This window comes from Loxodonta africana, chromosome 6 (assembly GCF_030014295.1).
Source record: "Loxodonta africana isolate mLoxAfr1 chromosome 6, mLoxAfr1.hap2, whole genome shotgun sequence".
Taxonomy (NCBI): domain Eukaryota; kingdom Metazoa; phylum Chordata; class Mammalia; order Proboscidea; family Elephantidae; genus Loxodonta; species Loxodonta africana.
Genome location: NC_087347.1, coordinates 1,945,305 through 1,959,596, shown reverse-complemented (window position 1 = coordinate 1,959,596; position 14,292 = coordinate 1,945,305). Strand labels below are relative to the sequence as shown.

General features: G+C 57.7%; 1 protein-coding gene across 1 annotated transcript in view; it reads left to right on the top strand.

Annotated features, from left to right (window-relative positions):
• The window catches only part of CROCC2 (ciliary rootlet coiled-coil, rootletin family member 2), a 60,757-nt gene extending 47,013 nt beyond the window's left edge, over positions 1-13,744 (top strand). Inside the window, exons 33-37 of the mRNA XM_064287379.1 lie at positions 8,321-8,470; positions 11,606-11,737; positions 12,537-12,716; positions 13,043-13,110; positions 13,423-13,744. Coding sequence (XP_064143449.1) covers positions 8,321-8,470; positions 11,606-11,737; positions 12,537-12,716; positions 13,043-13,110; positions 13,423-13,744 — 852 coding nt within the window. The remainder of the gene's footprint in view (positions 1-8,320; positions 8,471-11,605; positions 11,738-12,536; positions 12,717-13,042; positions 13,111-13,422) is intronic.
• Positions 13,745-14,292: the final 548 nt, after the last annotated feature.

Below are 14,292 nucleotides of genomic sequence, written 5' to 3'. Positions count from 1 at the left end.
CCAGGATGTCCGTGTTCTAGTCCCCGGAAGCTGTGAATTCTTTAGGGAATTAAGTTTGCAGATGGAATTGGGGCTGCTGGTCAGCTGACCTGGAGATGAGGCCGTCATCCTGGAGCACGCGGGTGGGCCCAGCATCATGAAGTGGTCTTTATTAGGGAGACACAGGAGGGCAGGGTCAGAGTGATGCAGAGTCAAAGATGCCACAACGGCCAGTGCTGGCTTGGAGGACTGAGGAGGGGCCACCAGGCAAGGCATGCGGGTGGCCTCTAGAAGGTAAGAAGGCAAGGAAATGGATTCTTCCCCATAGCCTCCAGAAGGAACCAGCCCTGCAGCCCCTTGGTTTGAGCCCTGTGAGGCCATTTCCAACGTCTGCCCTCCAGAGCACTATGATAAATGTGTGCCTTTAAAGCAAGTACGTGGCCTTTGCTGGAGCACAGAGGATAACACTAGAGACGCCTCTCTTGTTTTAAGTCAGGCTTTCTATCTCATTGCCACGAGTGTGTGCTCCATGTACTTGCTGCTTTCAGAACCTGTTCTTTTCCTCAAGGTCCGATACATGAATCTCTTTTGAAAACCTTTTCATGTACATTTGAAAATAATATTTTTGTTTGCAGGTGACACATTTTGAAATACACCTATTAAATCAACCTTAAAAAAAAAAAAAAAAAACCCGTATTCGAATGCTCCACGTTTGATCTGTCTTCTGAGTTTATCAAACATGAGCGTGGTGTGTTGGGTTTTCCCGCTTCAGTTCCTTTTGTCAACATCTCCTTTATTTCTAAGGGTCTTTGATGTATAGATTCTTCTGACTCGCTCTGCGGAATGTAGGGCGTCTTGACTTCTCGGCGGTGTAGAACGGCCCCGCGGTGCTGTTGAATACTGTTTCTGCCTTGAATCCGCCTTCGTCCAGTATGTCAGTGTCTTCTCTGCTGTCTTCCCTGTCCTTGCCTCTGCACTTTTCCTCTTTATGGACTGAGCCATCATTTCACTGGCCTGTCCCTGATTTCAATCCTGTTCTAGGGGAAATCATCCCACTTAAAGGTTTTGCTCAGGGCCCTGGTGGTACAGTGGTTAAGCATTTGGCTGCCAACCGAAAGACTGGCAGTTCGAATCCACCAGCTGCTCCTCGGAAACCCTATGGAGCAGCTCTACTCTGTCCTGTAGGGTCGCCATGAGTCAGAATTGACTGGACGGCAACAGGTTTTGTTTTGGTTTTAAAGGTTTCGCTCTGCTCTACGTAGGGTTGCTGTGAGTCAGGACTGACTCAACTGCGCCTGACAACAATAAAGGCTTTGTGATAATTTACATATTCTGCCTTTGCTTTGATCACTGACGAGATGCCTCCTGCTTCTTAAGCTTCCTCACTAGGGTCCTCTTTCATCACCTTGCTGCTTGTTGCTGTCTGGTCGGCTCCGACTCATGGTGATCTCATGTGTAACAGAAGGACACATTGCCTGGTCCTCCGCCATCTTCATGGCCGTTGGTGTCTGAGTCCATCATTGTGGCTACCGAGTCAGTCCCTCTCACGGAGGGTCTTAACTACATCTGCAAGATTCCTCTGCCGTGTAACCTCACCTGATTCTTGGGCCGAAGCTCACGGGCAGTCTTAGAACTCAGCCCACCACCCTTGTTTCTAGCAACGTGTTAGACATTTGGGCCGAATGCTTCATGCCCACCCTTGGGTGCCCCGTCACTCCCCTTCACTCAGACACAGATGATGTAGAGCCTGCCTCCCACCTCTTCTGGGAGCAGCCCGTGTGTCTCCCCAGTTCAGTCTTGCTGGTGTCCTATGGCCTCAGATAGGTTTGAGAAACATAAAGATTCTGTGGATTATTTGGATTTTTCTTGTAGACAGTCCTAGGCAGCTTTTTACATCCTAGACAGAAGCCAGGAGCTCCGTTACCTGTGAAATTCAAAAACGTCTCCAAAGCACTGATTTGGTGACATTTCCTTCCATTATTTTTGCCTGTCCATGGTGAACCGTCTCCATTCGCAGAAACAAATCTATCTGCAGTTCACAGAGCGTCTTCCGCTTTAGAAACACTTCTCTCCTCCTCCATCTCCTCCCTTCCTTTCTCCTGGGATTGCCCGTGTCCCAGCACTGGCTCCCCTGGCCCTGGCCTCCCAATCCGCTTCCCTTCATTGCTCTCCCAAGTTCTGGGAGGACTCACGATCTGATGAATTTGGTTACCTGCTGGATCTGACCTGCTTCCCTGCCTCCACGGCCCTCTCTCTTGGGTACTTGTGGTTTTCTCTCATGAGGACACCCCTGCTCCCACTCCATAATCGCAAAGCCATTTTGAATCTCGTTAAGAACATCAATTAGCATCTTCTGAGCTGAACTACTATTGCAGTAACTCTTTCTTTAATCAGAGAGCCCTCAGAGCAAATTCCTGGGCCACTTTCTTCTTTCGAGCCATAGCTGATGGCCGCTTATTCTGTGGTTTTTCCCTTGCATGTCTTTAAAGAAGGGAGTATGGTCTTGTTGGAAAGTGGGCATGGAGAGGACCCATCAGGGACTTCCTGTATTCCTGTCCAGATGTCAGTCCCCAGTGAGAGGCTGACGGACAGGCTCCAAGATCCTGAAGCCGTGGGGGAGAGTGGGGAGGTCAGCAGTGGGGGCAGCATGCCCCCTCCCAGCACATTTCTGTCCCAGGAACAGAGAGGGCAGGGCCCTGTTCTCCAAGTGGGGCCACTGGTCCCTCACCTGCTATGACCCTCATCCCAGAGGCCCTTGTGGGATATAGCTGGCCCTCCCCCTCTGCACCCCTGCCCTTCTGCGTTGGGGTCCTGGGGGGGGGTCCCACTTCCAGTCTGGGGAGGCAGTATCTCCACAAGGAGCTGTGGTAATGGGCTCCTTGGAGCTAGGTCTGCATGCCCTCTCCCCCCGGGCTCACAGGAATCCTCACTGACATTGTCTCCAACTTTGAGGAAAGTTTTTCTCAACTTTTGTAAGCTGTCGGCCATTGGATGGGCGTCCGGGAGGGGGGTTTAGACACACATACATTGAAGTCTCCATCTCACCAGATGTCCCAGGCACCTTTGACTAAGAACAAACCAAGCAGGTAAATGGGGGGCCAGGGTGTTTCCTCTGGGCCTGCGGCTCCCTGCTGCCCATGACCCCGGCATGCCCAGGTCAGGTTGCCGTACCCAGCAGGGCAGGCCCAGTGCCTCTCCCAGCTCTGCCAACCCACCAACGTGTTCCAAAGCGAGATCCGGATTTTATATGACTTCTTTCACTTCCATGAACTGCTTTTTCCTTCTTTCACATAAGCCAATGTGTTTGTCAAGAGAAAGTTAATTAAAAACATATTTTTCTAATTAAATGGTAGGCTGTGCTATGCAAACAGTAAGATTCTTGTTTGAAAGCAAATCCCTCGGTTTCCAGGGCGACCCCAGGGACTCAGTAGAACAACAATGCAGAACCCTGCCTGGGCGTCAGCACACACACCAAACCAGCCCCCGGGGGGCCCACCCGCAGCTGGCCGGCCTCGGAGCCACTGTGACTCGGGCAGGGGGCCTGGCTCCCACCCAGCCTCACCCCCACCCTACCCATGCTCACGTGGAGAGGCCACCGGGTTGTTGTCCTGGGATGGGAGCTAGGCTCACAGCCTCGATGGCTGGGAGGGGCTGATGTGTCCTCAGACTCTGCCAGTGGCCCCTCCCTCCCCGACCCCCAAACATGCCCTGTCCAGCCCCCCAGTGCCAGCCTCTCACACACTTTCCCTCTTCTCTGCCAGAGAACTCTCCTCCAGGGCCCACGCTGAGCGTCAGTCCCCACACCCAGTTCTAGAAGCAAAGTCCCGGGAACCTCTCACCCTCCTGGGCACGGGTCTTCGGGGCTGGCAGGGTGTGCAGTCCACAAAGTCCCATGCCAAGGACTCCCAACCGCAGCTGTAATTGAATTACCAGGGTTTGTCAAGAAGTTTTGCAGCTGTATTACTTTATGGCTTTGTATTTATCGGGCTTTGGTGTTAAAGACTACTTTACTTTCAGAAATGAATGGGTGAGCGTCCCATCGTCACCAATAAGCCGGCCAGTCGCAATAGCATGGGAATTACATTTTCTCTCAAGGTTAATTTGAACTGTCTGAACACTCTCCTCCTCCTGATGTGTTAAAGAAACCAGAAGCCAAACGCATTACTGTCAAGTCAGTTCTGACTCACGGAGACCCCTGTGGCAAAGTAGAACTTGGCCGTAAGGTTTACTTGATTGTGATCTTTATGGAAGCATTTGGCCAGGCCTTTCTTCTGCGGTGACAGCGGGTGGGTTCACACAGGTGTTTAGCTTAGCAGTTGAGCACGAACTGTTTGCGCCACCCAGGACCTTTCTGTGTTAAGTAACAGATTTTAATTCCATCACCAAGCACTTTTATATCCCTGATCTGTTTTAGCTTTCCATCTCTTCTGGAGTCAGTTTTTGTCTTTGAGTAGTAAGTCATCTATCTCACGTTTTTCAAAGGTATGCCAAGGATTTGTTCATGGATTTGCATAACGTCACCTTCGTCTTATGTATGTGTAGTTATGGCTGGTCTCTGTCTTTAATGTTGTAGATATTTGTTTTATTTTTCTTAACCTGACTTGCCAACGGTCCATTTATTTTATTGATTTTTCCAAAGAATCAACATTTAACCTTTCTTTAATTTTTGTCTGGTTTATTCATTTTAGCTTTTACCTCTACTACTGCCTTCTTTTCTTACTGTGGTTTTTCTAATTTCTTACACGGAATCATTGGCTCACTGGGTCTGGGAATTGTCACGCAACAGTAAAGTGTTCAATGTTATCACAGTTCCCCAACTACGCTTTGATGCGTGAGTGTCTCATAGGCTTTTGATAGGAATTCTTTTTCTTTTTAGTAATTTTGTCCTAGCTTCAGTTTCTATTTCTTTTTTAATCCAGAGGTTATTAAAAAGAACAACCATGTGTTTGCACCTTGCTTTGCTGCTCTCACCTAGCCTTACTGGAGAGAGGGTGCAGGTGGGGCAGTTAGAATGATTCTCTTCTGGTTGCCTTCTGGATGGATCTTTATGTTCCCGGTTTGTTGGCTGTTTGCTTTCTTGGTTTGGGTTTGTCTGTTTGTTTGTGCTGTGTTTGGGTGGGGGGGAGGAAACTGGACAAACCGGTTGCAGAGTTCATGAGGAAGAATAAATGTTTGTGATTTTCCAACCAAATTTTGAAAAGGACAGTAAAACTTACTATAAAGCTAGTTCAACCCAAGCAGGAGGGGCTGGCACAAGAGTGGACAAAGAGACAAGAGGGACAGCCAGGGTCCAGACGTGGCCCAGACTCCTCCTGTCTGGGCCAGAGGCCCCCACTCTGTAAAGTGAGGGGTTTTGACCCCCTTCATACGGAGGCCCTTCTGGTGCCTGGCCTGAAGGCACCTGTGGGCACAGCCAGCTATGCTGGGGCCCCAGGAGGCTCTTGCTAGTCCGTTATCAGCCAGTCAGCTGTGGATGAGAGGAGAGCAGGTGAGGGCCAGTCAGCTGTGGATGAGAGGAGAGCGGGTGAGGCCAGTCAGCCGTGGATGAGAGGAGAGCGGGTGAGGGCTGTGGATGAGAGGAGAGCGGGTGAGGGCCAGTCAGCCGTGGATGAGAGGAGAGCGGGTGAGGGCTGTGGATGAGAGGAGAGCGGGTGAGGGCTGTGGATGAGAGGAGAGCGGGTGAGGGCTGTGGATGAGAGGAGAGCGGGTGAGGGCTGTGGATGAGAGGAGAGCGGGTGAGGGCTGTGGATGAGAGGAGAGCGGGTGAGGGCTGTGGATGAGAGGAGAGCGGGTGAGGGCTGTGGATGAGAGGAGAGCGGGTGAGGCCAGTCAGCCGTGGATGAGAGGAGAGCGGGTGAGGGCTGTGGATGAGAGGAGAGCGGGTGAGGCCAGTCAGCCGTGGATGAGAGGAGAGCGGGTGAGGGCTGTGGATGAGAGGAGAGCGGGTGAGGCCAGTCAGCCGTGGATGAGAGGAGAGCGGGTGAGGGCTGTGGATGAGAGGAGAGCGGGTGAGGCCAGTCAGCTGTGGAAGAGAGGAGAGCGGGTGAGGCCAGAGCCATAAGGGCCCGGGGTTGAGGTGCGTGCCCGGCACGCTTTTCTTCATAGTACAAAGTGCGGAATGTTTAATGAGATCCCTGTGCCCTAGACGGTTGTTGGTAGCTGCTGTTGAGTCGGCTTCTGACTCAGGACAACCCCATGCACAATGGAATGAGACACTGCCCAGTCTTGCGCCATCCCCGCCATCAGTTGCAGGTCAGACCATTGTGATCCACAGGGTTTTCACTGGATGATTTTCAGAAGTAGATCTCCAGGCCTTTCTTCCTAGTCCGTCTTAGTCTGGAAGCTCCACTGAGACCTGTTCAGCCTCACAGTAACTCGCTATGGTGCTGCACGCGAGGTGCGTTGGCCGAGAACCAGCCCTGGCCTCCCACGTGGAAGGAGAGGGTTCTTCCACGAACTACTACTGCCCCCAACCCTAGGGGGCGCCTGAGATATCTCCCCACCTCCACAAAGGGGAGCTCCATGTGAGAGCCCCGTTCTTAACAGCCACATTTGGGGGTTACCTCGTGGTCTCCATGGCACTCCCATAGCCCCACCCATCCTTGGTTTGATCCTGACGAGAGCCCATGAGGTTGCATCATACCCATGCCACAGTTGAGCAAACTGAGCCCAGGCCTGGTCCAGGGACACAGGCTGCAGCCTGACATCTTGTCCCAAGCCTGGGGCGCCTCCCTGCACCGATTCTCCCAGGAGGAGAGCAACTGGAGCCCCTGCAGCCCCAGGAGAGAAGGACGGGGTTTGTGCTTTCCTTTAGCTGCTTCAGCTCTCCAACTCATCCTCATCAGGGAGGCTGTCTCTGTCCGCCTCGTCACGCAGCACCAGGAAGGACAGCTGCCTTGCCCCAGAAAGGGGAACCTCCAAGGGGCAGGGTGGGGCGTGAATAAGGGGCACGCCATTCAATTACCACGGTTCGTTTGAATTCCATAAAAGCTGAGTCATTACAAGAGGAGCAAGATGCTTCAGATAATTGGTTTGGGGCCTCTTAAAAATACCATGAAATATTTAAGCCATGTTTGAAGGAAACCTCTCCTTTTTTATGAGAAAATGTGTACAAGCGGAAAGTGGTCATTTTCAAATTTGCAAGGATGGGTGAAACACAGCAATTTTCGGCACCAGCATTGCCCTTTTTTAAAGTAATAAAGCAGGAAACAAAAGCAGTGCTTGCAGGGTCCCCCCACCCTGCCCCCACCTGACAGCAGAGGACAGACATGAGGCCTGGTTCCCCTCCCAGCCTCCAAGCCCCAGCAGTAAGGGTTCCAGCACTTGGTGAAAACAGAGTACGAGCGGTGCCCAGGAAGGCCCCGGTCATTGTTAGCACCACATGTTTGCTGATGGAGTGGAGTGAGAGTTGGAGGACCCCTGGCATGCCTCGGCCCCAGACTAGGACACCTGCAGCCTTGCTCCTCTGTGGCTCTGTCCCTGGTCCCTCCCTCCCTCAACAAGCACCTCCCCTGGCCCCACACTAGACCTCTCCCTCCCTCCTGAGAACCCCCTTCTCCACCTCTTCCACCTCTCTGCTGGACCCTGGGTTCCTTCTCTTCTGCTCCCCTCTCCTGCAGCCCACCCTCCCTGCCCGGTGGTGCCCTGGGCACAGCTGTGGCTGAGGCCCCTGTGGCAGCAACTCATGGGTGGCCCCTCAAGACTGAACTATGAGCCTCCACCCCACATGTGCTCCAGTGTCTTCCCACCACAGGAAATGGGGCCTGGGAGGAACCCAGCTGTCCAGGCTAGGTACCCTGGGATCCTGAGGACAGCCCCTCCTCCCCCACACCCTGGCCCTCCAGTCTGCCTCCAACTTTCACGCCAAATCCTCCTCTTCTTGCCCGGATGAGCCCAAACCACTACCCACTCTTGTGTGGACATCTCTCCCCCACCCCCCTCCCAGTCCTCCACTCCAGCCACTTGAAGCCCCAGTGGGTGTGATCAGTGATTTTTTCGGGCCGCAGGCAGCCAGAAGGAACTGCCATTTCTCCCACGAACACTCATTGTCCTCAAGTCGATCTGGAAGTGGATTGCCAGGCCTTTCTTCCAAGGTGCCTCTGGGCGGAGTTGAACTTCCAGCCTTTTGGTTAGCTAGCTGCCCAGCACTTAACCGTTTGCAGCACCAGGAGCTGCCCGTGGCTGCATTACAAATGGCCTAATCAGCACACACGCTTGACCCTGCTTCTCGCCTGTGTCCACCCCAGTGACACAGACCTGCAGGGCAGGGCAGGACGGACAGATGCCCTGTACGCCCCTTCCCTCGTGTTTCCAGAAGGTGTCCCGTGTCTCTCTCCCCCAGGAGCAGCTGGACGCGCTGCACCAGGCGCTGGATGAGAGCAGGAGGCATAGCCAGGGCCTGGCCGCCACCGGGAGGCTGCTGGAGGGGCAGCTGGCAGGCCTGGAGCGCAGGTGCCAGGAGGCGGAGGGCACCCTGGAGCCCCTGCGGCAGGTGAGGTGCCCCAAGAGGACTGGTGTGCCGTCACCAGGGGGCGGTGAACAGTGTGGGAACAGGTCCTCAGCGGGAAGGAAGGCCTGGGAGAAAGATGCCGGTGTTTCCCAGGTTGACAGATCAGGAAACTGAGGCTCGCAGGAGTGGGGCGGAGAGGGTAGGAAGTCAGAGGCCCCAGGGCTCTCGCCAGGATTTCCTGTCCTCCGCGCCCACCCCCAGTATGCATCCCACGACAGAGCGGTCAACTGTGCGCACCAGAGGCCCGGGGCGCCCCTCCCCACCCCCACACGCCGTGCCCCTGCCCACGCGCGGCCTCTCGCGGCCCAGGTGCTGCGGCAGCGTCAGCGTGGCGAGCAGGCGGCGGCGGCTGCGGAGAAGCGCGTCCTGCGGGAGCAGACGGCCGCCCTGCGCACCGAGCGGGCGCGTCTACAGGGACAGCTGGCGGCGCTGCGCGCGCGCTTGGCACAGGTACCGTCCGCGGGCCCGGGGGTGGGGCGAACGAGGAATCCCGGACGGGGGAGTCAACGAAGGGGGCGGCCACTCGAGCGGATACCAGCGAGGGTGGGCGTGGGAAAGTCCAGGGTAGGCGGAGGGGGGTCCCGGTGAGGAGAGGTCCCAGAGGAGATCCCAGCGGGGGCGGGATCCGGTAAGAGGGCCCTGGAAGAGGATCCCAGAGGGGGGAAGGGGCGTCCCAGGGAGGGGTGGGCTCCGGCGAGAGGACGGGGCTGGGGGCTGGGGGGGGCAGTTCCTGGAGGTGGGGGGAGGCTTCTCTGTGTCCACATCTGCCACTGGGGGCAGGGCCTGTTCCAAGCACCAAGCTCTTGGTCTCTGGGAGCAGAGGACCCTACAGACCACAGAGCCCTTTGGGTAGTGTTACCTGACCCCCCATTGTGGGAGGCAGGCAGGGCCCTGGCTCATCTCCAGCAGCTCAGAGCCCCAGTCAGCCCTGTGAACCACCCACCTCCCGAGCCCAGATGCCCAGGTTGAAACGGCCCCTACCTCCAAGAGCGGAACCTGGCAACAGGTGGTGTGGGTCCCAGCCAGGATAGATGTTCAACCACTTGCCCTTCCTGGACTTCCTCCTAGGACGCTCACAGGGACAAGTGACCCAGACCTTGGGGTGGGTTGGGTGGACAAGGCCAGCCCCCTACAACACAGAGACTGGAAAGCGCATGGCATGGAGGGGCCACCCCAGCAGACCTCCCAACACAGGTTGGGGTGCAAGGCAGTGTCACCACCCCAGGGGGTCAAACAGATGCTGAGAACACATCACAGGGCCAGGGGCAGGACACAGCTGACGCCCAAAGTGCAGAGAACGAGAGATGGGCAAAGAGGCTGAGGCAAGGCTGTCCGGCGGGTCCCCGGGCCAATGACTACAGCAGACCGATGTCCTGCGCCCCCATGTATGAAACAGACCAAAGGGGAACTGTCTGGGATGAAATGGGTGTGGCGTCCAGAGCATCTTCCTGGAACCCAGGTTCACTGGCAGGGAAACTGAGGCCCAGGGGAAGGGAATGGAGCCTCTAGAAAGCATCTGCCCAGGCTGTGTGTCGCCAGGCAAGCACAAACGCCGCCATAGGGAGGGCCCTGTCCACCAGGCATTCACTGTCCAGTGGCTTTTCAGGAGAGGAGTAGCGGCCAGTGGGGCCACATCTCTCTGGGGACAGGATTGGGGGCAGGGTAGAGGCAGGGAGGCCCCCTGGTCAGGGCAGTAGCTGGAAACCACTAGCCAGCTTGTGAGATTGACACAGCGGCTGCAACAACCGACTGAGGCATAGCAAGGATTGTGAGGAAGGCCAATGAGACCTGTTCTATATCGGGTCGCTGTGAGTCAGCACCAACCCCAGGGCACCTAACAGTGGCAACAACAACAGGCCACCTGCCCTCCCCACAGAGGTGCAGTCCCAGGGACCAGGCTTTTCCCTGAAGCATGGCCCGGCACTGAGTGGCTGAGCTGGGGGCGGCGGCCTCCCCGTGGGCGTGCCTTTGGGGGTGCGACGGCAGTGCCATCCACAGCAGAGTGGCTGTGGGCACGGTGCCTGCTGTGGGTCCCTGGAGGGGGAGGGGAGGATCAGCTAATGACTTCCAGGAGGTCAGCTGTGACGGCCCGAGAGCCCATAAACCCTTTATTGGTGTCTCAGGAGGGGACCCATGTGGCCTGTGTTTATTTTGGATCCCGCTTTCTTCACGGCTTTTTAGCCTGCACGTCCAGGCGGGTAACTGGAGTTTTAAAGGAACAGGACTTCCTTTCCCAGGGCAGGGGGTGCTTTGTTTCTCCGTCCTAAAGAAGAAGAAGGAATTCTGGTTTTTGTAACACCCCAGCCCTGACCCCACCACGTAATCCACAGCGATGTGTCTCAGGGGCACCTGCGAGGCCGGGCCCACTCCACAGCTTGGGCCCAGAAGGCAAAGATGGAGGGGCTGACCTGGGACTCCAGCTCAGCCACCCAGGCCACCACGCCCCACCCCAGGCTGCACCGTATCCAGCATGCTGCCCGAGACCTAGTCTGGCCCGGAGTAATGGAGGAGACCAGTGTGGAGAGCAGGGCCTGAGTTCTGATCTTGCCCCAGCCACCTGGGGGTGCAAAGCAGATGGGGGAGCAGGTGGCGTGGGGCCCCAGACTACAAAGAACCCCTAGAGGCCTGGCCTGGGATCCAGGTCCCCGGAACTGGGCCTTCTGGGCCAACAGGTGGCGCTCCTGTCCCCAAATCTGGGCTCCGAAAGGCTCTGCTCTCAGAGGGACTGGGTTCTGGTCCCACTCCTCCCTCTGAAAAAGGACTGTCCAAAAGGGGACAACACGGCCATCACATCTCCTGGGTCACTTCCCTGATGTTTGAGCCCAGCCTGCCCTCCTGCCCTGGGCCCGGCCTGGTGAGGGGGTGGTGAAGAGGCAGCTCTGATCAGGTGACTTGCAGCCACTGAGGAGATCAGACACACTGTCTGTGAGGCCCCGACAGGCAGGTGATGGCCTCCTTGCGCTGCCAGCTCTCAGGGGATCTGGAGCCCTGTCTAGGTACCATGGCTTCATCCAAGGCCTGGCACCCCACATGCTCCTGGAGGGAAGGCGGCCTGATCCCTACCCCTGCCAGGAGGCCGGCACATCCTACCCCAAGGCCCACCCCCACTCTCTGCAGACGGAGCGTGAGACGATGAGGAGGGAGGGGACCGCAGCAAGGCTGGAGGCCAAGAAGGAGCAGCTGGACCAGTCGCTGAGTGCCCTGCACCAGGAGGTGAACGGGGCCCTGCGGCAGAACCAGCAGCTGCAGGTCAGCAGCAGCAGGGCTCTGCACACCCTGCCTCGGGGGCAGCGGGCAGGGAGGGGCTCCAGGTGGGTGTGGGTTCCCGAGGCGGTGCAAGTATCTGTGTCGTGTGCACGCACACACGTGTGCACACACACGGAGAGGGTGGGCTGGACCCTGGCTTTTGCAGAGACACGGCCCAGGCCTGGGCAGGTTCTGCCAGGCCATGTCTCCATCCTGGGCAGAATTGGACCAGAACCCCGGTGCCCCGGGGCCCCCTGGGGTTCTCTCCAGGGCCTACTTGTTAGTAGGATTCTGGGATCCCCGTGAGGAATGGTGGGGCACTCAAGGGGAGCAATACTGGAAGCCAGGGTGGGGACTCCCCTCTGTGTGGAGCAGGGGGTCCTTAGAGGCACCAGTCTGCTTTCTGATGGTTGTGAGACTCTGGCCACTGATTTTGTCCCTTTCCCCTATTGAGAAGCCAGCAAGGGAGAGTGGACAAGATTCAGCAGAAGGTAGCCTCAGGTCCCCACTCTCGCCAACCGGACATGAGGGCCGTGAAGGCAGGGGTAGCCAGCCCAGATGCTGGGCTTCAGGCAGCCAAAACCCAGAGCACAACGCCTGAGCCCAAGGCAGAGTGCCGAGCACACGTTCAGCCCTTGTCTGAGTGCTGGCTCTGGGGCTGGGGCATGTCCCCCGCCATGGCCCTGCCCTCTAGAGTGGCATCGGGCCAACCCCAAAAGGCAGGCACCGTGGGCACCCCCTGGGTTCTGTGCAGTGCTCCACTGGGGGGTGGAGGCGATGAGGTGACTAGATTCTCTTCCAGGCCCAGATGGCAGAGCTGGAGCAGGCCCACACCCAGCGGCTCCAGGAGCTGGCAGCCCAGCACCAGCAGGACCTGGCCGCAGAGGCCGAGCAGCTTCATGGGGCCCAGCTGCAGGCAGCACAGGCCCTGGAGTTCCGAGAGCGGACCCACCAGCAGCGGGTGAAGGTGCTGGAGCAGCAGGTAGGGCTGGAAGCCTGGATGGGTGCAGAGGGAGGGGCCCTGCGGGGGTTAACTGCCCTGCCTCCACTTGAACTCATCCCGCAATGGGGAGTTCATCACCCTGCCCAGCGGGGTCCAGACCACCTCAGTGGGCGACTCTGGCTGTACTGCAGTCCCCTTGTGGAACAGAGCCCGGGGGACCTGCGTGCCCCGTCAGCTGGTAGTAAGTCTATCTGTCAGCCCGATGTTTCTTTCTCCTTGGAGTCCCGTCATTGAGCACTCCATGTGCCGGGGGGGTCCTGGCCCCAGGGCATCCCCACCCATCTGAGTGCCCACCCTGTCTGCAGGTGGCCAGCCTGAGGGAGCAGCTAGACCAGGAAGAGCAGCGGCGGCGACAGTCCCCCCAGGCCGGGAAGTGAGCCTGCTCCCATCCCGGGCACCTGACCACCTGCAGCCCTACAGGCATGGGGGTGGGGGGGTGGGCAGCAGGCTCTGGATGAGGAACTAGGGGCCCAGAGCCGCTGGGGACTTGAGCCCCCCAGGAGGAAACCCAGCCGGGAACCACCCTTGGGAAAGCTGGCATGGTGAACCCTGGTTGGAGGGGCCGGCCCTGCTCCAGTAGGGGAGGCACGTTGTCAGTGGGGAACCCGGGACGGAGGTAGCCCCAGCACCCAGCACCTACTCCTGGGGTGCAGCAGCAGGGGTCCCTTGTGACGCCTGACTGTAGACCTGGTCTTGAGGAATCCCCCTCCCTGCCCGGCCCTCGGGACCTTTGCTTCCGGCCGGCACAGGACCAAGCGCGCTGGTTCCAGTGCCTCCGCCCGCTGGGCCTGGCCTGGCGCTCAGTTTCCGCCGTGGACGTGCTGATCGGGCCAGGCCCAGCCGGCGGCTGCCTGGGCCCCGGCTGCATTCCACGCCCTCGCTCTGTAAACACGGGGAAACACGTGGAAAACATTTCCACCACCCGGAGCCAAAAACAGAATGTCCTGCAGGGCCTGCCACCCGCTCCAGGAACCGAGGCCGTCACGCTGGCAGGTGGCTGGAAGTGACTCATGCCACGGGAGGCATGGAGTGTGAGGTTGTGGAGTGGGAGGTTGCTGCAGGCCCCGCCCCGCCCTCCCAGCCCGCAGACCCTGGGAACATTCCTCCCTCAGGCCCTGCTGCTGTGTGACCCAGGCGCCATCTTGCCTGCACGCACCTTGCCTGTGAGCACTTTGGCATCTCCCCCGTTCACAGGGGCCGCTGAGTTGTTTTTCTCTCCAAATGCCTGCTGCCGTTTTGAAGGTGGTGTGTTTGGGACATTTGTGGGGCGTTGGCCACCCCGTGAATTCTGGGGCATGCACAGCCCTGGCTGCCCCTCAAGCTGTGTCCTCACTCCAGGGCCCAGAAGCACACACGGCACCTGGCCCGCTACACCCTCCAGTACCGGGGTGGGGTGGGGTGGGAGGCTGAGAGCTCGTGGATCCTACCCCATCACCATCCCCGTAAGCTGAGTCTGAACAACATTCCGGGCCCAAACCTGCAGCAGCCATACATCCACCTGTTTCAAGATTGCTCCTGGACTTCCAGAGGCCAACCTGTCAGGCCTCAGGAATAG